We start from the raw sequence: 26,197 nt of genomic DNA, 5'->3' as shown, positions 1-26,197 counted from the left end.
ATAAATTTAATTTATCAGAAATTTGAATAGTGTCCCAATGAGAAGCTCTTACAATTTTCCCAACTTTCTTGAAGATCTTAACTCTAAAATAAGACGTAAAGCTGTTAATGTCCTATAATCAATTAAGGAAAAGAATAAACTCATTCTCACTTATGTGGTACATTTCGGGCCCCAATATTGAAGGACAAAGTTTCAAAGCATATGGTTTTTCATTTATTCATTTATCAATTAATTCCTTAGACCTTAATTTTTGTGGCAAATTTCTTTCTTTGTGCCAGAAATTTACTTGACTCTGAGGATTCAAAAGTGAATAAGAAGTTCATGTCTGGTGGGAAAGGCAGACAGGAAACATAATTTTGAACATAATGAGAAATTTAGAAATCATTGTACAGGAAAAAAATTGATAAACAAATAGGAAAAGGAGACTAATCAATGAACCAGATAGATTTGCTTTAATCCCTGCAAAGTTTCCTTTTTGCCTGCATTTTAGGGCATTCTGCCTCCACGTAAGCTATTCCAATGCCCTTTGGAATTTCAAAGCAAATATGAAGTGGCTTTTATTATGTTTCACGATGATACTTTACTCCCAACCTCTCATTTTGAGGATTTGAGCATTTGTGTATCACATCTGTCCCAATTACTGAGTGAGACCTACCCTAGAGGGTAGTTTTTCAAACTGTGTGTCACAGCTTATTAGATGATCATAAAACCAATTAATCACAATGGACATTTTTAAGATTTTGAATAGAATAGGATATATCAGAGGCCATGGCTGGTAGTAACTATGAGTATTGCTTCGTGAAGTTCTTGTTTCATATCCAGTCTGTAGACGGATACACGTATCTACTAGCTCATAATGTAAACTATATTCCTGTGGGTTATGCTTTTAAAAGGTTGAAAACCTCTAGTCTAGACTTTAAGTTCCATATCTGGTTGATTGACCATTTTATTTATAAGAATTTACATCATATTTGTTTCACTCTAGGGGCTCGATAATTTTTTCAATAAATAATGTTGAATACATCCCATCTAAAACATAATGGCACAGAGTTTGCTTTTCTTGGTTATATCCATATATCAATATAGTATATTCGTATATGTTGATATACAGATAAAGATAGATAAGTACACAGTTTGCAAATATTTTAATTAGCAGTCAATGGTTTATGCAGCTGTTAAATGAACATCTGAAGAAAGGTTCCAATTATACAGACAAAAATATTTTGAAGACCAGGTGAATATAGTTGGCATACTCTAGTCTTTCTTGTTTTCCTGAAGTCACTATTTTTACCTTTTACATTAATTTTTTTATTATAAATGTAATACATGCTCACTGTAATAATTTACATAATAGGTAAAAGTGTTAAAGCAGAAATGTAACTCATTTATCATCAACCACACAATAAATGAATACTTTATGCTTTGGCCTATCTTATACAAATACATGCACATACATGCATATCACATGTAGTAATTAAATTGAGCTTCTACTTGATATGCTGTTAGTGGAGCTACTTTTTTCACTTTCTGTTATATTATAAACATTTCTTGTGCCAGTAAATAATCTGCAAAAATTTGAATGTAATGTTTAATTCACTAATTGATTAATCATGCTATCATTGTTAGATGTTTAGATTATCTTCATTATTCCCTATATGTAATGAGGTAATAATTATAGATAGATAGTCATATAGATAAATCTTTGCATTCTTAAATTATTTCTTTATCTTTACCATAAATCAATATAAAATATTATTTAATATAAGGCTATGAAAAATATTTTAATTGATACAAATTGCCTCCAGAAAAGCCGAGAAGTTTGTATTCTCCCCAGCAGCGTATTTATTAAAACATTTAACAAATGTTAATGGTCTGTTTTGTACAGGCTTTATACCAGACCTACTAAATCTCATTGTTTTCATTTTTCTTAGTTTTTACCAGTTTGATAGCTCATGTAAATTATTTTGTTTTCATTAAATTACAACTGAGATACAACATTTCATGTGTTTATTGGTCATGTAGATTTCTTCTTTTTTATGAATTTTCCTTTTCTTCTATTATAGTGTTTGCCTTTTTTGCTTTTAAATTGTAAATGTTCTTGATGTAGAGTATTATTAAGCCTCTACTATCAAATACCATTCAGAAAATTTTTCTAACTTTGTCAATAGCCTGTTAACTTTATGATACTTCAGAGAAAAAGAAGCTTTAATTTTTGTGTCAACAAACCAGAGATTTTTGTTAGTTTTTTCAAAAGGCATTTAAACATCTATCAAGATGGTCATATGGTTTTTCTTCTTTTTCTATTAATGAGATGATTTATATTAATAGAGTTTCTAATATTGAATGGCCCTTGCAGTGATGAAAAAATAAATCTACACTCACATACCACAAGATGTCTGTTTTTTCTTTTAAGATAGAGCTGGACATGAGTTATAGGTATTTCCATTTGTGATTTTGTGTCTGTATTTGTAAAGAAAAGTGATATCTAAGGGGTTTTCCCCCTAACGGTAGCAGTTTTACATAGAAGAGTTATATTACCTTTGTAACATGATTTGAGTAGCATCTCCTCTGTTACTATATGTTACATCAATTTCTATAGTCTAGGAATTATCTCTTTGTCAAGATTTCAAATAAATCATCCATAAAACCATCTAGCCTCATGCTTTTTGTGGGTAATTCTTTGACACCTTTTTCAACTTTTCCCATAGATGGAGATCTTTGGAAAAGAAGATGTTTCCTCCTTTACTAAATTTTGGAAATATGCTATCTTTTTCCGTAACATTATTTATTTCATTGAAACTTTCAACCTTTTAGTATTTTTTTATGTTTTTTTGCCACTTAATATATTTACTAATTCTGTTTTTGTGTTCTAATACATTTATTTTTACCTCATGAACTTTTTTCTCTTCTTAAGAAGAGATAAAGCAAACTTTTTGAATTATTTAGCTTATTTATTTTAGTTTTTAATCATGTTCAGTGACAATATAATTTAAGGCAATGAGTTTGGGTTTTTTTGTTTTTATTTTTTAATGTTTATTTTTGAGAGAGAGAGACAGTGCGAGTGGGGGAGGGGCAGAGAGGGAGGGAGACACAGAATCTGAAGCAGGCCCCAGTCTCTGAGCTGTCAGCACAGAGCCTGACGTGGGGCTCGAACCCACAAACTGTGAGATCATGACCTGAGCCGAAGTCAGACCCTTAACTGACTGAGCCACCCAGGCACCCCTGTTTTTTAATTTATTTTGATGTACTTCCATAAATGTTAATATCTTAATGCTCTTCCTCTTATTTTTTTTCTAGGTAATTTGAAATTTAAGATTTTTTTCTTTGACCAAGAATGACTTATATAGTCATTATTTTAATTTTTAAGGATTTAGGTTTTTTCCACCTAAGATTTTATAATGAATGTATAATTTTACTATTTTGTAGCCAAGGATATTGAATTCTGCAACTTGGGGCATTTATTAAAAGTTGACATAGTATTTGTAACTTTGTCATTTAAAGATTTAGATGATTTAGGAGCACCTGGGTGGCTCAGGCTGTTGAACATCCAACTCTTGACTTTGGTTCAGGTCATGATCTCACAGTCGTGAGATGAAGCCCCCTGTGGGGCCATGTACTGGGCATAGAGCCTGCTTGGGATTCTCTCTCTCTCTCTCTCTCTCTCTCTCTTTCTCTCTCTCTCTCTGCCCCTCCCCTACATACATGCTCTCTCTCTCTCGAAATGAATGAATTAATGAACAAACGAATGAATGAATAAAGCTTTAAAGAGTTAAATTAATTAAATTTAAACTGATGATTTTCTAAAAATGCTTATTATTTAATAAATACTTATTGAGTGCCTATGACATTCCAAGCTCTGGCAAGCTGCTGAGGATGTAGCAGAGAGCAAAATGGGCAACAATCTCTGCCTGGTGATACTTTCATTCTAGTATATAACATATTTGTGTCACTATATTTCCTTAAATATAAGTCAGCATAATTGTTATACACACTATAAATATAATGACAGATTTTCAGGAAAAGAACAAAAAGAAAACACCACCGCATTAAATGCAAGATTTTAGGGGTGTATGGGTGGCTCATTTGGTGAAATGGCCGACTCTTGATTTCAGATCAGTTCATGATCTCATGGTTGGTGCAATCAAGCCCTGCATCAGGCTCTGTGCTGACAGCGCAGAGCCTGCTTGGGATTCTCTCTCCCCCATCTCTCTGCCTCTCCCCTGCTTGCACGCTTATTCTCTCAAAATAAATAAATAAACATTTTTTAATGTAAACTTTTATATTAGGAGCCATCCCCATTCATTTCTCAAATGTTTAAGTGTGAGAAACGTGTGTCCTACCATTGGCATAATATAGTTAGATAACTTAATTATATTGTTTCTGATATTGTATGTCCTTATTTATCACTTTCTAGGTCTGTCAAAGACAGATGAACCTGAGGTTAAAGTCCCCAAGTACCATTTTGTTTCTGAGGCATTGTGCATCATTTTTTTTAGGTCTGTCTCTTGGAAAAGGCTGAAATGTGATGTTTGATTCATTCTGAGGTTTTTTTCTTCCAAAGAAATGTCTAGCTCATTTATATCTGTTATTATAACTGTCGTTCTTATCCCTTCTGTCATTTTGTTTTGGACTTTGGGGTTTGCACACCTTGTTCCGTTTCCTATTTTGTACCCCATGTGCTATATTTTCTTGGATTTTTTTTATTTAGTAGTTTCACTCATACTGACTTTATGAAAACATTCTTTATCCTGTCTTCTCTATCAACAGCATAAATGAAATCATCTCTGTTGAGTTCCTTCCATGTAAAAGGAACAAAGGGACGTGACTATATGTTATCACAACTTTCCCTCACACTTTTAACATGTGCTATTTTAGACTGAGTCTTTAAAGAAGAGGGTATGTCTTCTCTTTTAATATTTTTTATGTGGCACGTTTGATATCATCCAGGGGTTATGTTTCGTGTCTAATGCCAGCCTGTTTGCTACAACATCCCCAGCATTGGGCTCTTTATCTTGATTCATCTCTCTGTTAACATGCTTACCCTTTTGAGTAATTTCACTTCAGGAAGGATATATAGTTAGTATATTTCTAAATCCTTGAAATCTGATAGTATCCTTTATGTATAAGTCTCAACACTTACAACCATGCCTGGTGCTTTGAGGTATATAATAAATATTTGTTAAATGAATGACATACCTGCTTCCTAAGGGATTTTTCCCTAGACATTCCATCGTCTTATGGTTTTTAATATCAGGGAAGAAGAAATCCAAGGCTGACATGATTTTTCTTCTTTTTAAGTAACCTGTTTTCCCTATCTGAATCTTATGGGATTCTTTCTTTATTCATGATACTCAAAATTTTCACCCAAATTCTTCTAGCTGTTGGGCTCTTTTCATTCATTTTGCCAGGTTCTTCCTGAGCCCTCCTGTTAACAGTTCTGTGTTGACTTCTTGTCTGTTTCCTTAATTGAAAGCTAGATGTTGTTCCTTAAACAAGATGGTTGAAGTTTCCTTGATTCTCTTATCCTGACACCTAACTGTAAAGAAGTCCTCTCCTACCTCAATGGCGGGCCTGGCTGTCACACCTGGAATCACACCTCCTGTTAGAGGTTTGGCAGCTTGAAAACAGGAAAGGAACCAAAGTCCTGAGCAATGCCTGGAGGAGAACCTTGCGTCTGCTTAGTTTCTCAGATGGTTTCTCTGGAATCGTGGACAAGGGATCAGCTTTCTGTGCCCTGATTTTTATTTGCCCCAGCCCTGTCATTGTGTATTACCTGTGGCTGCGTCTACCCTTCATCCTCATACTATTGCCCACAAATTAGGAGGGAACACTTTCTTTTAGGTTTGTTTCCCGTGTGACAGCCACCTTGAGAACCCTTTGCTCTCCAGGTGGACGGTATGGAAAGTCTGCCACTCCACAAACAAGAAAATATCCACGTTAGTTTCCTCATCAGCCGCATAACCTTTCGTCCGGCCTCACCTCAGGCAGAACAGTTTCAGCCTTCTCTGCCAGCTCCCCAGGAAGATCAGTTATGTTCTGGTACCATGGCCCCCTTGCGGTTTGGTCTGTGGCACCATTTCTAGCAACACTCCTGCATACTGAGCACTGGTGCAAGTTTCACCCACTGGCCATTTCTGCGGAATCTGGGAGATCAGTGGTAAATTGCCTGCACTCACACTGTCCCTGAGTCCAGAATTCAATACTCATTGTAATGTTTAAACCTCCTTTAAGAAGGAATTTCTTAATGGTGAATCATAGCAAGCTCCAGGACGGTTTTACTGCATCACAAAGGCCATTTTCCTAGCTGCTGCCTATTCTTATTCACACACAGTAAAACAATGCCTATCTAGTGATATGGCTGGAAAATATTATGGCTTTTCCCCCTCCTACACCAACTCCTAGCTTTTCTGTAAATGGTCCTGCAGAAGCGAGACATGGTGTAAAACTTCCAAATTGGTTTCCTGACCATTTCAAGGAGGCTGCAAAATGTAGTAAGAAAGCTGGCTTCCTAGTTGCCCATCAGTGTAACTTCAGTAGGGCCGAGTTGAAAGGGCCCCAGAAATTCAGAGGGTTGAGTTGTTGGTTTTCTTGTTTACATTAAAGATGTAAAAAATAATTAGAATGTCATGTGAGGGGTTATGTATATGTAGTTACCTATGAATATATAAAAATCTTATTTTCTCTGCCAAGCTGCATTGTTATAGTTATTTAGAATGAAAAGTGAAGTTCCTGCCACAGACATAGATACACTGGTTGCATGACTTTATTAATTCCTATACCGAGGTCTTCAGTGGATAATAATCTAATAACAGAATCATATTTATAATATAGTAGAAAATTCTCACTATGGGTTTACAACGGTATGCATGAGACCGCAGCATTATTGAATGCTTGTTCTTTCTCATATCAAACTGATATTCACTGTCCCTTTTGGTGACAGCTTAATTTGAATGAGAATTTCAAAAAGGGCCTGACTGACTCCCTGGCCCCCTTCCCTTCCCAGACTCTCCCCTCCCCCTCCTTGACTGCCTCCCTCCCACCTTTACCCCTGCAAATACGATTACTTGGGTTCCTATAGGTTTATGATCTGTGCCCAGTCCTGGGAGAGTATAGGAAAATCCGTGAGATCCTTTTTCAAAAGTGTTCTTTGAATCAAGCCAGCCCTACTCTGATCTTTATGACCTCCTGTTTCTCAGGGTCTGGGACTTCACCTCCTCCTGAGTATCAGATTTCCATTGAGGCTGATACCTCTGGAACCCCTAGAACCTTAGCGATACAGTTCCTATTGGAATTCCCTGACCTGGATTGGTCACCCATTTCAGTTTCACCCCAAATCCTATCAATTTGCCATCTTATCATGGACAATCTTGAACACAGATTCTATTTCAGTTTGGTCTCATCTCTCCTTTCCTCTCAGAGCCATTTTTTTTTTAATCTCTGCCCCACTGTGTTTCCTAGCTACACCTGAGTGCTGGTTGTAGGCTCATGGGCATGTGCTTCTACACCCTTATGCAACTCTCACGGTCTGTCCCATTCAAACGCTATCCTTGTATCTGGCGGTGACACAGTTTTGACTTCAAACTAGAAGTGGTAGTGGATACACACTTCTTTCCAATATTGCAAGGTGGAGTTCTAGAAAAAGTACTTGATTTTTTGGCCTCCTTTCCTTAACTGTTGGTAAGTGTGTGTGCCCAGACATGTGCCAGTCAGAAAGCCTGTAGAATCCTACAGGCTTCTCTACCTTAAGAGTGATTCTCCAATTTGATAGCAAGCTCAACTCTGATGTCAACCTGCTCGTCTCCGAGTTACAGCGCTTACTGCCTAGTCATATTTCCATTGTCAACTAGGAAACAAGCTGGACAGATGCCACATCCCATGTGACTACCTTTTTAATTCTGGTAAGAAAATAAATGTAAGATACTCAGTTAATCGACATGGAAAAGTTTCCAACTTACAAGAACACCACTGAACTTCTGCTTATTGCTTTATCGTTAATGATCATCGTATTTTTGTCTAGCTTAAAATTCCTGAGGTATGCAACACCCAAAGTGCAACTGTGCTGCCTTTATTTGCTACTGTTTGGAAATAGCATCTGGGCATGGTGTGGACTGAGGGAGACCAATCTTCATCCATAATAAGTAGTGATTGAAAAATAATCATACGTGTTCCTGGAACTCATATGTCCACATCTCTTTCCAGGTAAATTCTGGTCAGGGACACAAGTGGCCACTGAGACTCCCATTTAGCTTTCAATATGAAAGATCTGCAGCTATAAATAAAACAGCACAAGTGTAGAACCATCATCAGACATGCAAGTGTAACTGTAATGAAAGTTACCTTGAACAAATCAGTTCCCAGGATGGCATTCATTTCTTATTGATAAATATGCTTAATACAATGAAGTGCAGCTTCTAGAAAGATAATGGAGCAGATAATTAAAACAATCTACTCGGAAACATAAACACACACATACACTCGTATGCACACACTGCAAGGAGACAAGGAACACGGTTAGCACGAATCCTGTCAGTACATCCTACCGTCTTTCTCTAGAAGACTCTCTGGCCTCTGACAGGAAAAAGATAGAAAGACATTTTGACTACAGTAAAGCTTTTGATTCTGTAGTATGTGACCAAAATCAGTGAAGGAGAAAGAGCCGAACTTTTACTTATTTCATACAGGTGGACAGTGGTTCAGGGATGCTGGTAAAACCAGTCGTTAATGGTTCAGCTTCTGTTGGCTCCAGCATACCACGCAGTCTTCTCTGCCATGATAACTGACCAGGGAAGTTAAAGATAGGGCTACTCAGGTCTCTTCTGCCATATAAAAACCTTATGGAGGTCAGCCCTTAGACCTCACCTGCCTCTCCTTCAATGTGGAAGGGTGCATGAAAGACATACCCTTGGGCGCCTGGGTGGCGCAGTCGGTTAAGCGTCCGACTTCAGCCAGGTCACGATCTCGCGGTCCGTGAGTTCGAGCCCCGCGTCAGGCTCTGGGCTGATGGCTCGGAGCCTGGAGCCTGTTTCCGATTCTGTGTCTCCCTCTCTCTCTGACCCTCCCCCGTTCATGCTCTGTCTCTCTCTGTCCCAAAAATAAATTAAAAAAATAAAAAAATAAAAAAAAGACATACCCTTTTCACAGTCTATTTCAGCATCCACTTTTACCTCCTTCTTCTAGCATCCCATAATGCTGTTCCTGTAGAGGGGATATACCTGATAGAGGCTTGTTGAATTCTGCACCATTTTCTCTAGGTGTCTCTCAGGAAAAGGAGGAGGATCTAGATACTTCCTCCGTAAGCATCTCAGAATAACAAAGAAGTTTCCATGGATATGCAGTCTAGTTCCCTTCACTGTAAAGCATGGGCTTCATCTCACTGCCTTTTGCAAGTAGCCATTGACTGCATGATGCAGTCAGAGCTGGGTTGTTTGCTTTTGAAGAGGAATTCCTCGTGGTCCACAGGACACAGAGATTCTTACTTGGTCAGAGTCCCTCATTAACAGCCAGCTATAATCACCAACGAGTGGTCTACACGAGTGAGCTAGAAGATGGCTTACATAAGTAGTCCCATTAGCCTGCAGGATGATGCCATATGTTAGTAGTATATGCCCACATTTTGTATGTCTACACTGCCACAATAATCTCCTTTGCAAAGTCTTCCCCAGCTGCTCTAGCCACATCACCCTTCTTCTGTCAGTGCTTCTCTACTACGTCTTGTTTCTACCAGGAAGTAAAACTTAATCACATCCTACCTGGTGTAGGATCACACAAGTTAGTTGAGAGCTTGTGCATGTGTTAGCCCTACATTGTACCCATCCTGAGGGCTTTGCTGCCCTTAGACAAATGCTTGCCAAATTGAATTCTTGATGGCTCAAATGGGTAAAATGAGGCAGAGTAATCTCATAATCTCTAAAGCTGTCAAACCTTTTCATAGCTGTGTTCTCATCTCCAGTGTCTTCTCTCTGTGTCAGAGATGACACAAACGTAAATATTCAACAAATTAACGTAATGAGGAATGCCAGCTAGTGGGTCACTGCCACGTTTTCCTTTGCGATAAAAGTTAATTTGGTTAGTGTCTTTCACAATGCTCCAAGTACCTACCTGACGTGCAGGCAATTACACCTATAGGGTGAGCACCTCATTCAAGTCTTTTTATAGATTAAATCAATGTATGTTCATGGATTTTGAAATAATAGATCTGGATATGGTGGCATGACCCCACTTGAGTGTTAAAAAAAATTAACTTCTAACATATTTTAATGCAAATGTTACCTTTGTAAGTGGATGACCTGAAAAGAAAGTGTTTCCATAGTAACCTAAGGGAACACATAACCTGTTTGTGATAACTTCTGCATGAAGAGAGCCAGGCATGGATTGGGGATATGCTTTGATGTCTGCTAGAAAAAAAAAATCGCTGACAGCATTGTGTGAGTGAATGGTTGGAAGATTTCACTTTATTTGTAGTTAATTTAGAAAATAAACTTTCATAATGAACTGCTGAAATACACACTTGAAACAACCAGATGATCCATCAGGATATTTTTTTAAATGTAATTTGTCGCAAGTGACAACCGAGGCATCAGTTTAAGAGAAATAGATTAGGGATGAGTTCTTCCTATAGGTCTTTCCCATTTTGTGCATTTCTTTTTATCTCTACCCCGTGTTCTTCTCAAGGAATCACTGAGGTCTTTCAAAGCTCTTAGATTTCTTTTTTTTTTTCTTTTTCTCCTTTTTTTTTTTTTTTTTAACTCAGAACATGTCATGAAGAAGTTGCCCTTCTGGAATTGAGAGTCTATATTGTACGGATATCACCAAAAAAGGAATAGATTGATTAGCCTTCACTTTCTCTACTGATGTGGCTATTTGAGTTGGTGGCTTTTTAGAGGTACCATTAGCGAGAAATGAGTTTGACATCCACAAGCCCTATATGGTTACTTTCCCCCTCTTCTTACAGATGTAGCATCTAGTAAAAGAAAAGCTTGTCTACAAGAGTTTTTTTTTTCTTTCCTTTTTATTATTATTTTTTTCTATAGGGTCATTAGCGTAGGGAACAGATGCATACAGTTTTAAGGAGTATTTCTTTGAAGCACCATTTGAGGCTCAGCCCGCTGACAGGTCTGTGCCCATGGGCTCTGGTGTGGACTCAGGGCAGGGGCGCTGGCTCCAATTACCCATCTGGTATCCATCTGGTAGCACGAATGAAAGATAATACCAGATCACGGAGAGGCTACGCCAACTGCCAACTTGGTATCAGCAGGCAAAGAAGGTGCCACCCAACAGCGCTGTGAAGAATACGAAACGCTGTCCGTAGGGTATGCACGTTTCCAGCGCGAGATGCAAAAGAATGGCATGCAAGAACATATGGGAAGAAATTGCTGCACACATCTAGCCTTACAGCTGCAACTTGTTAAATATTAAACCCAGTTCTCTGCCGCACCGAAGTTGCTAGTGGAGTTTGGGAGAAAAGATATTATCCTAATACGTTCGAGACTTGTGTCTTGCTACTCACACCCACCCACAACAGGGTTAACGGGATTTGAGGACTTTTGGCTGAGGAGTAGCTACCAGCATCATAAGGGCAGATTTACTTTACATGTAATGCTGCTCTGTAGTAGGTTGTTCGGTTGTAGTAAAATAAGGATTTCGTGGTTGCTGTAGTTGAGAGGTTGTATCAGTTTATTACTTCCTCCTTTTTTTTACTTCCCCCCTTTCTGTTTTGTCTGCTTCCTTGCAGAATGCAGAGTGCTCTGGTTAGTGCAATGGCTAAGACTGAGACTCTGTTAATAATCCGCCGGGGATTTGCCATCTTCATACAGCATCCCTCTCCTCTGAGGAGCTCCAAATGCAAGCACCGGTTCAAACTGGCAAGGGCATGCTTGCTTATGAGGCTGCCCATCTGTGGGAGCCTTTTCCATTTATTTCCTCCTCTTGCTCAGCAGTCTGGTCCCTGGCTTGTCTCTGCATTCATGAATGCTGGAAACGACCAAATAAAGTGAGATATTAGAGTGAGAATTTAGCAGCATTGTGATCACCTAAACAACAATACGCTCTCACGGGGTTTTTTCCATGCATTAAATGAGCTGTCCTCATAGTAACGTCTCGTTGATGTACATATGGTACTTTATATACTGCCATGCATTTTGAAAGACATTATCCTCATTGCATTCATTACATCTAGGCAGTTCAATGAAGACAGGAACCCATTTTTACAGAAGAGAAAACTGAGGCTCAGAAAACGTACATGATTGCTGACAATCACATCATTAGCTTTGAGCCCAGATCATGTGACACCCCCCCCCCCCCTTGGAAAGTCTTCCACCAGATTTAGGTAATGGGTTTTTTTGTCTGTATGTTTGTTTCTGTTTTAATCTCTGAACTTCTCTTTCCTTCTCACAAAGGGAAACATTTAACTACTTAAGCATTATTGCAGTTTCCCAAAGAATGAGAGCTAGAGTCACGGTAAACATTCATGGTGGACAAGAACTCCCTGCCCTGTAGGTGGCTAGAGGGCTGGAAGCTAAGATGACTTCCTTTTTTGCATAATCACCAACAGAATGTCTCACATAGTTCCACTGAGAGACAAAGCAAAGAAAAAATATCTTCCCAGTTGGCCACACAGAGATCCATGCTGGATGAAGTGGGGAAGAAAAAAAGGCTGTAATTCAGAGGCACGAGTCACCTGGAGAAGAACTGTTGTAAAGTAATTATATTGCACAGGATCCCGAACGAAGTGCCAGGAGGGAGGTGGGTGAGGGATGAGATGTCGAAGTAGAAGGTTGTGACCCAAAGGTGAGATTTCAGTATTGATGTTGACTATGACCTGCAAAAAAAAATTTATGGGAAAGCCAAAATGAACTTCAACCTGATTCCATGTGTAAGATTGCATAAATTGCAAATTCAGTGCAAGAAGATACAATATTCTAAATTCCCTTGCTTTTCTTTTTCCAACTTATGGGACTTGAGTTCTTTTGCCATAATTTATACTAATTAGTCTTTCCACTTAAATCAAAAGGGGAACTGCAAATGTAGCCGTCCCCTGTCTGCTCCTCATTAGAGACAATTAGGAATTAGAAGAACAAAAACACGTCATAGAAAAGATAAGAAAAGCCACCCAGAGAGAGAAACGTGAAGCAGGAAATGATCTTATTGAACCAGACAAAGAGAAACTGATAGCCTTCAAGATCCATCCCTTGTCCAACTGAGGTCTGAGCAGGGTCTGAAGTAACACCGCCTGGTCATGCCAACCTCCCCTGCGGTATCCTCATCTGCGTTTTTCATATCTCCTGTCATATTGCATTTATTAAGAAATGTTCTCGCTCTCTAAATCCAATTCATTAGTTTCCCTCCATGGATAAGAGGTATGGCATTACTGATGAGAGAAAAATAAGTCCTAAGCTAATCAGCCTTGGTAAATTCCAGTCTTGCACAATATTATCATAGAAGCTTTCTCCCAGAATTCAAACAGGGTACAAAGACACAGAGAGGGACCAGCCGGGTGTGAGATGTCCTAACACCACTCTTGGAGCCCTGCTGTTTATATCACTTTATCCTTTCCCAAAGGGGGAAGGAGGAGATCAGGGAGCATTTAATTGCCTTATAAACTGATTGACAAATCGGTGATCTGATGCATATGGATGATCTTTTTAGTGAAATGGCTCAGAAGCTGCTAACAGAGATCATCAGGAGCCATGATTTGCACACCCTCCACGGGGTTATTACGGAGTAGCGGAAGGATGGGTTGATTATTATCTTTCCTTCTTTCTGTTTTTTTTTTTCTTGAATGTTTTCTTCACCTCCAGGGAAATGCATTCTAGCAGCGTGAGCACCACTATTAATCAACACTTGTAGCAATAATCAGTGAGTGAAAAATGGTGACCAGAATCTGTGAATGCACTGACATAACTGTCTTCTGAGTTTTCCTTTGTGATCATGCCTTGGCATTCGAACATGGATAATTTATACAAAATTAATGTTGGCACCTTCTGAGGTGCAAAGATTTATAGAAGCAGTGCTTACTTCTTCATCCATTAAAAAAGAAAGAGAAATCGTTTCTGGTCATGATGAATAATATTTTAGAGCCTTTAAAAATATACCCGCGATCTTCATGTTTCTTTGTGTTGTGTTCAGCCAGCCTTCACTTTGGAGCATGGGTGTTATGAGAGGCGAAGCTGTTGTTAAGTTCTTGCTTCCGGTTTTCCCAGAACTTTCCCCAGGAGGGGGTGTGAAAAATAATCAAGAATTCAAAAATACCTCAGGTCCCAACATCCTTCTGAGAGCTGTCTGGTGCTGTTGAAATGCAGGGGGGTGGGGAAAGGCTGAGTTACTCCGGTGGCAAAATGCTGTTGCTAGCCACACCTGGGAGAGGAACTGTGGAAATAAAGTGACTTGGGGCCGGTGAGGACACTATGCACAAGGGAGGCCATTTTAAAATATGGTTGCCACTTTCACTCGACCAAGCAGCCTTTCAATTCTTACCATCCCCTGATCAGCAAGATAAATCCTGGCGTGTCAACACTTTGAGAATTTCTCTGAAATTTCACTGACTTGGAATGGGCTTGCCTGGAGCCCAAAGAAGGTCACAAAGCCGCAGGACCACGTCTTAAAGAGTGATTGATAGACCAGGACTCATAGGAGCATATGACACCAGCCCCTTGTCTGAGGATCGCTCCTGTCATTAAAATCAATGCAACTTAATTAAAGCAAATTACAGATAGATATGTCTATAAATAAGATATTAAAGTGTGCTGCTGAATATGATAATTGCTGCATATTTAGCAATCAGTGTGTGTGTTCTGCTTTTGCCAGGAGGAATTCCTTTCAGTGGAATCAATGGAGCTTTATTAAAAACCATCCAAATTAGAGGGAGAAACGATGAGTGTTATAATAACACAAAATCACTGTTTCAACTTTCATTGCAAAGAAAGGAAAGCAAAATATGTCCATCCCTCTTTTTTCATGCAAGGAAAATATTAGACATATTCTCTTTAAGATGTGGATATTTTGAATTTATACATTTTAATTTTTGTATTCTCTTCTCCCAAAGGAAGGCGGAGGGAAAGTAACAATCATAAATAAAACAATTCGGCAGTGAAACTGAAGTGTGAGGAACACGCCAGTGCCTGGATATACTGTTTTCTTCTTTGATGACAGAAGACAAATAAATGAAGGCATACTCTAAACAGAGCTTTAAGTGGCTTATTTTATTCTCCTGGTCACTAGATCCTTGTGCGTGAAATTTTTTGTAGGTTAATTCGAAGTACTAAATGTTGGAAATAAACACCCATTTTCATCACCTTCCTTCCTTCTCTCACTGCTTTACCCCTGTCACCTTTTATCACATATAAGAATTAAGCTTATGGCCGAGAGACTTCTTTTTTCAGGTTAATTTTAAAATAAACATTTTAAAAAAATCATTCATCACCTAATTTAAAAGTCAATACCAAAATGTAACAGTTAACTAAATCACTCCCACGTGACTAGAATCATTCTCGAATTTAAGAAAATAAATACCAAAATTACAAGAAGACAAAGATTTCAATGAAGAATGTTCTAAGAGATGAAAAAAAGGAAGCACTGGACAACCAGCCACTTCTAACAGACATTTAAAAGGCATTTAATTGTTTTTCTAGTTTTTATTTAAATTCTAGTTTATTAACATAGTGCAATATTAGTTTCAGGTGTAGAATTTAGTGATTCATCACTTACCTGTAACACCCGGTGCTCACCACATCAAGTGCCCTCCTTAATGCCCATCACCCCTACCTACCTCCCCTCCAGCAACCTTCAGGCTGTTCCCTATAGTTAAGAGTCTGTTTTCTGGTTTTCCTCTTTTTTTTTCCCCTATGTTCATCTGTTTTGTTTCTCAAATTTCACAGATAAGTGAAGTCATATGGCATTTGTCTTTCTCTGACTTATTTCGCTTAGCATAATATACTCTAGTTCCATCCACATTGTTGCAAATGGCAAGATTTCATTCTTTCTATGGCTGAGTAATATTCCATTGTGTGTGTGTGTGTGTGTGTGTGTGTGTGTGTGTGTGTATCACATCTTCTTTATTCATTCAACCATTGATGGACATTTGGACTCTTTCCATAATTTGGCTATTGTTGACAATGCTGCTGTAAGCATAAAAAAAAATAAAATAAAAGGCATTTAAGAAGACTTATTACATTGGGCCACTCTGTGCATTTATTACTTGTCTCTGGAAAGAGAAGACAGAAAGAAAAAATGGGTAAAAAAGGAAAGTAACAAGAGAAGAAATGAATGTTTAGAAAAGCGATTTTTAACTATTTCACTTAAGCAAATGTTGATTTATTGAATGTCTTCCAAGCACTGGTGTAGGCGATGAGGAGAGTAAAAAAATTCCTGTGCTCATGAAACTTATGTTTTTGAGGAGAGACAGACAATAAATAAGTGAAGAGTAAATATCAGGCCATGATCATTTCCTCAAAGAAATATAAAGCTGTGCTAAGGGGCTAGAACGTGTCGCTGGGCCAAATGTGCTGCGTTATATATGGTGGTTGGGGAGAGCTTCTCTGCAGAGGAGGCATTTAAGCAGAGACACAAACATAGTGAGGAACGAAAGCATGTGGATATTGGGAGCATGTTCCAGGGAAGTGTGAGTAGGAAGGCCGTGAGCAGCGTGCTGGGCAAGTTAGAGGGGCAGTGAGGAAGGAGTGTGGCTAAAGCAGTAAGAGTAAGTCAGACCAGGAGGGAACAAACCAGAGAGGTGACTAGTTCAAAACTGTATACATCTTTTGGAGCAAACTTGTTAAGTCCACTACTTAACCATCCTCCCCGATGGTTGTTATTTCTAATTTTCTAAGATGTATATACAATGCATAATACTCTTGCTTAGGAAAGAGTAGAAAGGGTTGGCAATGGGTATAGTTTGCTTTGTTCTTTTTAAGGCCCGACTGAGGCAAATGATTTTCAGGAGAGATGACCTATGATTTCATTCCAGACTATCTATGCCAGAGGCCATTCTACAGACAAATTGGTTCCTAATTATGACACATGGGTTTGCCACTCCGTGGAGGGTGTGTGCCGGTGAGAATGGAGCTCTGCCATGTGTATTTCCTGTCTCCAGGCCCAATATGCAGACACATCACCCCCACAATCAAATGTGCTGTGCTTCCTTCTGAGGTTACCACAGGCACTACCGATGACCCGATGACTGCAGCCACCTCCAAATTCTGCAGGTGATGGAAAAAGGAAGTAGTCACAGCCACTGAGCATGTACATCACGGGTATCTAATCCCTGCCTTTTCCTTAACACGTGCTCCATCCTTGTGTAACTGTCCTGCAGAGCGGTTCCCTATCCACAGGTAGAGAGAAGAGCAGAGTCACGGTCCTGAGACTCGTAACTGGGAAGTCTTACTGCCTACAGATGTTATGGGAAAATTCGAAACTAACCTATCCTTTGAACCACACTGAAATACCACCTCACACAGGTCAGAGTGGCTAAAACCAACAACTAGGGAAACAACAGATGCTGGCGAGGCTGTGGAGAAACGGGAACCCTCTTGCACTGTTGGTGGGAAAGCAAACTGGTGTAGCCGCTCTGGAAAACAGTGTGGAGGTTCCTCAAAAAATTAAAAATAGAACTATCCTACAACCCAGCAATAGCACTACTAGGAATTTATCCAAAGGATACAGGAGTGCTGATTCATAGGGGCACATGTACCCCAAAGTTTATAGCAGCACTTTCAACAATAGCCAAATTATGGAAAGAGCCTAAATGTCCATCAACTGATGGATGGATAAAGAAGATGTGGTTTATATATACAATGGAATACTACTTGGCAATGAGAAAGCATGAAATCATGCCATTTGCAGCAACATGCATGGACCTGGAGGGTATTATGCTGAGTGAAATAAGTCAGACAGAGAAAGACAGATATATGTTTTCACTCGTATGTGAAACTTGAGAAACTTAACAGAAGACCATGGGGGAAGGGAAGGGGAAAAAAATAGTTCAAACAGACAGGGAGGGAGGCGAATCATAAGAGACACTTAAATACAGAGACCAAACTGAGGGCTTATGGGGGAGGGGGAGAGAGGGGAAAATGGGTGATGGGCATTGAAGAGCACACTTGTTGGGATGAGCACTGGGTGTTGTATGTAAGCGATGAATCACAGGGATCTACCCCCAAAACCAAGAGCACACTGTATACACTGTGTGTTAGCCAACTTGACAATAAATTATATTAAAAAAAAAAAAAAAAAAAAAGATCCCTTGAGATATGCACTAACAGTAGTTTGCAACTCTGTTATTGGATACACAAAGGATGGCCAGTGTGGTTCATTGTAACTTGTGAGTATTCTGTTCAAACTGAATACTAGCATTCTGGTCATACAATAATACTTCCACTGGGATATGTGTAGCATAAAGAGAAATACATTTGCTTTAGAAGTCTCTGAAAATACTGATATAGGACCTGATTTAATGGGCCTCTTTAATTCATGGTTATTTAAAAGAAAAAGAGACTGAAGACAGTATCCAGTGAAAGGTTTCCCACCCCTAGAGCTAGGTGAGTTCACTCCACCATCCCTCTAATCTCCTCTTTTGTACAAGGTAGTTCTGCCCACACTGCTGCTCTGCTGTAACTCCTCAAGCAACAGTCAAGCTCCCATGTTTTAAGGATCCCTGATTTCCATGACTCATAGAAATCAGCCATTAGAAACACATTACAGTGTTGGGTCATTTTTCCCTGGGGCCTTTGCCATTGTAAACATGCCCGATGACACTATATTGTGTTCAACCACAAGGGTAGGTTGAGAAGCGATCAGGTGAGTCTAATAAAAACCTGGCTGCAAGCCTAACGAAAATTGGAGTGGACCTAAAAAACTTTAATAAGATTGTTCTCTTTCTTGTAGTTTCTTGCAGTTTGATTTTCATGACTATCTGGGCAATTGGGGACTTTTAGAGGTATTTACTATGGACAGGTACTGAATTCTCATTGAGTGAGAATGGCAAGGTGGAACAAGTGTGGTGCCTGTTAACTGAGTTCTGCGCCATTGAAAATGTTGCATGCTGAACTGAATTTTAATTTTTAAAAAAAAATGACTTGGTTAACTTTCAAACCACATGCTCCCATGTTTCCAGGAATGGCGTGAAAAGTGTTCCATGTCTATTCTTTCCAAAGCATTGAGTTCTCATGCTCCCATTTACAGTTTGCTGCTCTTTGAGTTATGGTGTCTGGTCTCTGTTCCTAAGGGCAGGTGAGTTTACTCATTCTTTGTTTGGATGAGTTGCTCCCAGTGGATGACCCTCAAATTGAAAATGATGTTTCCCCGGTGAACTCCCCAAGTTTAAATTCAGTGTTCCTCATACATTCAGTAACTCATTTGTGGATTGCTAGCATAATTTATTTAGTTTTGCTGTCTGCAAAGTAAAAGTGAGTTTCTTATAGCCCTTGGGGAAGATGCTCAAAGAGACCCAGTCCCTAGACTATGTTGGACCAGTTGACGGAATCAGGAGATGAAACTCTACTTCCTTCCAAGTGACTTGGATTAGTACTGGTGTTATTTTCCATACCAAAGTCCAATTATATGGTGGAGGATTTTTAGTAATTGGGCCCTTTGGATTTTAAATCCTCTCAGGTCAGTGCCCCCGAGGATAGCCTTCAGTAGGAAGGACTCTGGGGCTTAGCACAGAAGGCAAATCTGATTTATAGATGGACATGGCATTATGTCTGTCACAAACACATTATGAATGGGCGTTATACATTTTCTAATGTACAGATCAACCCCGCCCCCTTGGGAAATTATCCATCATCCTAATGGATTACACCGTAGTAAGTTCCTTGTAAAATTCATCCTAAATTTTCACTTTCTTAATTTCATTACATTGAGAAGCAGAGATCCCTGTTTATCCTTTGTCTACATCTGAGGATGTTAGAAGAATTAGACTAAAGTTTATAAATCACCTCACAGTTCCCCAACTGAGCCCATGGAAATGGTAAAAAGCAGTCATCGATAATAAATAGGTGCTGATTTCTGCTCAACATTCATACTGTAGTGGGGCACAATGAATACTCCCTCAAATAAGTAGATATTTTTCTTTTTAAATATGGGAGGTCACCTAAATGGCACTCAACTAGCATTTCCATTGCTTAGCTGCCAAAGTTGGGACTTTGTTTCTTTGCCTAGAAAGAACCATATTGGGTGTTGGTTTCTGTTTTGTTTCTTTTTCTTTCTCCTGTCTGCTGACCTCCTGCTACATGATGCTTCCCTTCAGACTCTGAATCTTTGCTTCTCCGGAAGAAATGCATCTGGGGTCTCCCACCACAGCGTGGCTCTAAATCTGGGATTGCACTCATTTAGGAAAAGTCATCAAAAGACTGTGGTAGGACTTCTCACAGAGTGGCTGAGGTCAGCAGGTGAAAGCAGACTCACTTCCTACCTGTGCACAGAGCCCCCTTTGCCCTGGGAGGGGACCCAGCTGTTATTCTCTCCCTACTCAGTCAGTCAGAGTCACACACGAGGTCCCTGGTATTTATGTGTGATCGCAAACAGTTTAATAATGTTGTGAGAAAATGCACACTTCACATCTGTACTGTTGAATGGCTGAATCGCAATGAAGATTTTGTCTTGTCCGCCCTCCATGCTGTAGAATTAATGTTCTCCATGAATCGGAGCGCTATATTGAGTTGTGAATAGCCTCTTGAGGTAGGCCAGCTAGGTTAATTCAAGTTTGTTTTCTTTAGGTACTTCAGGATTATGTGTCTCTCTGTTCGACTATGTTCCATCTCACCTTCAAGATGATTTTTTTTCATTTAAATGATTCGCTCTTTTAATCATTCAGCATTTATTGAGCATGAGATATGTGCTGGACAGCAAGTGTTAATACATATTATTATACAAGATCATTATAAGATAACACTCTAATTATTTAAAGGCTATACTTTAGGCTCTCAGAAAATAGGAAGTGAATAGCTCTGTCTGGAGAGTTTCCCAGGGTGGTGACGGGAAGGGCAAAGGAAGGGCTGAGCCAGGATAAGAAAGTGTGCAAGTGCATGGGGGTCAGGGAAGGACCAGTGGTTGGGAAGGTGCCTACAGGGTACTCAGGGTGAAAGAAAATGGGGCTGCAAAGGTGAGGAGAAGAAGAATGACAATGATGATGACGACAGTAGACTGTGGATTTGGGTGACATGTTCGGTAATTTAAACTTGATTCTAGTCATTGAGTAGTTTCTATGAACAGCATTAAGAAGACTGTGTACGTATGTGTATGTGTCTGCATAAATCCATATTTATATACATACATCACACATATATACGCATACATACACACAGAGACATATGCATACATCTATCATCTGATAAATATGTCACATCATTCCATCCACTCATCCTGTGTATAAAAAGCTCAGAAAATAGAGTCTTACAAGAGAAAGAATTCTCTTTCTCTCTCCCTCTCTTTTTCTTTCTCTCTTCTCTCACTCTCTCTCTCTTTCTCTTCGTCTCTCTTCCTCCCCAACCCCCTTCTTTTTTCCTTTCATCACTCTCTCTCCCAGGACTGTTTTTGGAATAGTATCACTGAAGAAGCTTCCATGGGCTTAGCCAGGGCTGGTCAGAGGTTCACAGAAATAAAAGCTAAAGGTCAGGGAAAAAATTCTCTCCAGGTGTTTTCCTTACCAAAAGAAAGATCCGATTCAGATGTAACTCCAGCAACATTAGCAACAACTAAGATTTATTGAACATATAAGGACACTGTGGATGTATGATACCTACTGGGTAATTTGCATGCATCGTGCCATTTAATCCTCACAACAATCATTAGTAGGTACTATTATTAACCACATCAGTCATGATAAATGAGGCTAATGAGGTGGCGCAAGGTTACACGGTGGGTAGGTGATGAGATTCAAGCACAGCCAGTCTGGTTTGGAGTAGGTGCTCGCCCTGTGCGCAGGCCAGAGACCACGCCTCTCAGTATCCAACTAGAAACTCCTCCCACAAGTCAGTTTCCAGTTAGAACTGAGGGACCTGGGACCGGGCGCGCTGTCTTAACAAGGAATGTACAACACCTGCCCTTTTCCTGGTCAGGGTAGTGGCACGGATGAGTCAGATGTATGAGAACAGACGTGGGTCATTGCAAAATCCTTTATGAATATAGTATGTGATGACATATAGTTCCTCCTACGTGTATGCAAGATCTAGACAGCACCTTTTAGAGACAGGACAGATAGTCTGAAAATTGGTATTGACCCCTTAGGGGTCAGCCTCCAGAGTAAGCGTGTGCACACCCTGCCAGGCACATGGATGCGTGCCCATGCGTCCAGGCCCCCAAGCCAGCCCTTGCTCCCGGCCCTGTCCTCCCCTACGTCCCCACCAGATTTTTCACCAAGTGGAAGCACAGCTGTTACAATTGATGACCAGCTGTTTGGGATTTTAACAACGGCTATTAAAACCCGTGCACAAGCACTGTTTCTGTACTATCTCCTCAGTAACGTAGGTACCCGGCTCGCAAGCTTTGATCGAGATCACTGAACACGGTCTCCAAAAATGAACGCACCCTCTCCCCCAGGCCACTGCACAGAGCAAGTGCTTCCTGCTCGAGTGGCGTCATGAGATCTCCGCTGGGTGGACTTCACAGAGAAGGCCGAAGGGAGGTTAGATGTGACTCAGGTGAAGTGTTTTCAAAGCTTCTCAGGCAGAGAAGAGGGAGGCTTTGATGTAGACTCCCTATTTGCAAAGCTGCTCATGAACAGAGGGGAGACTCTCGGCACCGGTCTCCTCGTATCCAAACTTTCCTCATTGAAATACCAGTATTCAGCTTAGAGGGTAATTCCGGGAGAGGGTTTCTAGAAGCCGAGCTAACCAGTGCCCGCTGCCCCTCCCTGGAATGGGACGGCCGCTGTACCGTTTTGTCACGCCCCTTTCTTGGCTCACAGAAGAAATGAGCTGATTGTTGTTGTTGCTCTTTGTATATTTGCGTAATTTTATTTTTTTTAATTTTTTTAAAATGTTCATTCTTGAGAGGGAGAGAGAGCGCGCGACAGAGCATGAGCAGAGGAGGGACAAAGAGAGAGGGAGACAGAATATGAAGCAGGTTCCAGGCTTTGAGCTGTCAACACAGAGCCCCACGCAGGGCTCGAACCCATGAACTGCGACATCATGACCTGAGCCGAAGTCCGACGCTTAACCGACTGAGCCATCCAGGTGCCCCTATATTTGCGTCATTTTATAGCCTGAGCAGAGTTCTTGATTTTGCAACATCATAATAAAAAACAGTGTGAATTGGTGGGTTTAGGGGTATGATTTGCAGCTGGTCTACCACTTCCTTTACTGGAAGCTTCAGCTAAAAGTATTATACAATAATCATATTTTACAGGACTCGAGCTGATATTTGCGTCTGCTCATCTTTGGTTGTGGCTTTGTAAAAAATACTCTCTTTTAACATTTTTTTTTTTTTTTGGTAGATGGATTGCCCAATATACTCACTTTATACACTTTTCTCTTCACGGTATAAATTCATATAGTTCAGTGCTATTGAAATCCAAGCACCAAGGTCTAATTGACATAATAACACGATGAGCTATTTGGACAGTTTTTGGAGATTGAAAACAATGACGAAGCAAATGCAGCCCAGGGTTATAGTAATATCTCTAACCATCCCCTTTTCACTCATTGCCATTATTTTGATTAAAAGGTCTACAGAAGCCACGGTGGTTGTTCAGGATGCAAAAATTATTGCAGAAACTTCCTCTATTAATGGAAATTATTAGAGGATGGGAATGGTACTCGAACAGCAAGAATGACATTAATTATGCGAAAAGCAATCATATTTGGCAGTTGGCAAGCACACATTATTCTTCAGCACTCTTCCACGGGTTTGTGTCCAGCCAGCATTAGAAACCTAAAAGCTTTTTATTTGGCAAAGTTTTCACAGGACTTGGACTTCCAGCTTCTAGATAAAAGATAATTTGGAAGTAAATGTTGTTGGTGAAATTGAAGAATTCAGTAATGAGCGCTATGTAGATGAATTGATGCCCAATTAAATGATTATATCAAATCCAACTCTCAATGTTGACTTTAAAAAAATCATATTTTAAAGACTTTGAAAGCAATATGCTATATATATATACATCTAATCAGAGGAGCAAAGTTGTATTACCAGCCTGGAAAGGAATGGAGTGTTCTGAATGATCCAATAGTTTGATTAATGGAGAGATACTTAGGACAGGAATTACCTGTATGCTATGAATTAGAAGAGATTACCATAATGTAGCTTATTTTCACTCCATAGTTCCCTTTCTCTTGTGCAACATTTCTCTGTTTCTCAGGGTTTTCATTTCTCTTTCTCTACACCCCTTTTTCAAGGCTCCCTTCTTCTCTGTTTTCCACCATTTTGATGTTCTCACCACCTTCTACAGAATGTTTTTCTTATCCACTCCTACTTTCACCTTTTCTTGTCCCTTCGCAGCAGTAAATACGACCATTCAGAGCAACATCTGTTGCTTTGCTTTATGCATTCACATAATAAGCATTTATTGAGCACTTGACATGTGCAGGGCACTGACCTAACCACAGGAAGAGTTACCAAAACTTCCAGGAGTGAGCATTTGGGCACAGGCCCAAAAGCGTATGTTCAGCATCCATAAAATACCCACGGGGCTCAAGTCATTGAACATCCGGGGAGGGATGAAGTAAAGCCAGAAAGTTAGGTTGCTACAGGTTACTGAAACGTTTATCTGCTAGTTAATAGAAAATCATTAAATGGGCGTGGGGGGTTGCTTTGGTTTTTCAAACCAAGTTTTGACACAAGAACATCAATTTTCAGAATGTCATTCATTTAATTCTTTTTTTCTCCTCCTCTTGTCATCATTCATCTTCCTAGAACTTGAACTCGGGCGGCCGATACAATAGTCCGTTGCAAAATAACTTGGTTAATATAAATTTAAAGCTGTTGGGTGTGTGATTTCAGCATTGACAGTGGCATGGGCCTGGTTACTTTGTAATTCCAGTAGGTGGTTCCACATTGAAGAAGCTATTCAGGTCAACGGTAGCTATGCCCAGGGGACCCAGTAATCTATGTTGCCATGTAAGGTTCTTCTACTCTACTATTATTTTCAGCTTATAGGAATCTTCCCCCACTCTAAACAATTATATAATTAAGGTTCCTAATGGTTTTGATTTATACACCAGATCCAAGTTTAAATCTAAATTGTTAGGATGTGAGTTTTAAAAATTATTTTTAAGGGAAAGGGAAAACTCAGAACTATGTAAACAAAAGAGCTTGAGAATGGCAGTCTTAATAAGACTTAACCATAGGACAGATGTCATAAAACTTCCTTTGAAAGATTTTGGGGATCTGTGTTGTGCTGCTTACCAGGTCACGTTCAAAGAGATAGCTAGCCATTGTGTTAGCTGATTCTTTCTGTTAAGTGCCACTGAGTAGATGTGTGACACTTCTGCTTTATTGACTCGGTAAATATTAATGAGCAAGGTGATAAGCCAGGCCTTGAGAATGTAATGGCTCAGAGAACAGATATTGTCCTAACTCCGATGAAGTTCACCTTGTGTAAACCAAATTAGTAGACTGACACCATGCATGAATATTGGGGAAAAAAAACTGTACGTTATGTAGACTATTATTGTTTCTAAAACAGTATTTTACCAAAAATGACTTTTGGTGTACCAAACGTTAACACACAGGCACCCATCAATGCCTCCAGCTATATGAAATAACTATCGCCAGGTAATTGGAATTCAGTGAGATCGCGATGACCATGAGCCCATGCAAAATGCCTGAAGATGGTCATCATTTCACATACCCCATCCCACTGCCACCATAAGCTCATGTGAATTTCAAGTCTTATATCTCCGTTCTTTGTTTAGGAAATAGAGCAGCAGTAACTAGAATGATCACTGTCAACATATGAGGTGACATTGGGAGTGAGACTGAGTTCAGATGTTGGCCTTGCCAAAGGTATGAACCTTTGGCATGTTGCTTTAATGTTCTCCGAACTCTACTTTCCTCGTGTGTAAGTGAGGCAGAGATGGAAATGATAGCACTGATTATAGCTCATGATACTGATTGCACAGTATTGCAGAAAGTCATTTCTTTCTACTCATTTATTTCTAGTAATGGGAGTAACTGGAAGCTGGCCACCGAAAAGCTTGAAATTTTACATATGTTTATGCTGTTTAGTCTGTATAAATGCAAGTGTATTTTAAGTATACTAGGGAGC

At 39.7% G+C, this 26,197-nt stretch overlaps 1 protein-coding gene across 3 annotated transcripts in view; it reads left to right on the top strand.

The window, feature by feature from the left end:
* PARD3B (par-3 family cell polarity regulator beta) overlaps positions 1-26,197 on the top strand; it is a 1,001,728-nt gene that overhangs the window by 909,233 nt on the left and 66,298 nt on the right. Inside the window, exon 22 of one of the 3 annotated variants that reach the window (XM_078450959.2) lies at positions 15,041-15,337. The exons of the other annotated variants lie outside the window; for them this stretch is intronic. Coding sequence (XP_078307085.1) covers positions 15,041-15,088 — 48 coding nt within the window. The 3' untranslated portion in view covers positions 15,089-15,337. Of the gene's footprint in view, positions 1-15,040; positions 15,338-26,197 lie in introns of those variants that run through there. 3 annotated transcript variants of the gene reach the window in all.

The sequence above is a fragment of the Panthera onca genome, chromosome C1 (assembly GCF_046562875.1).
Source record: "Panthera onca isolate mPanOnc1 chromosome C1, mPanOnc1 haplotype 2, whole genome shotgun sequence".
Classification (NCBI taxonomy): domain Eukaryota; kingdom Metazoa; phylum Chordata; class Mammalia; order Carnivora; family Felidae; genus Panthera; species Panthera onca.
Note: the sequence above shows the minus strand (reverse complement) of the source record. Positions and strands in the feature narration are given on the sequence as shown.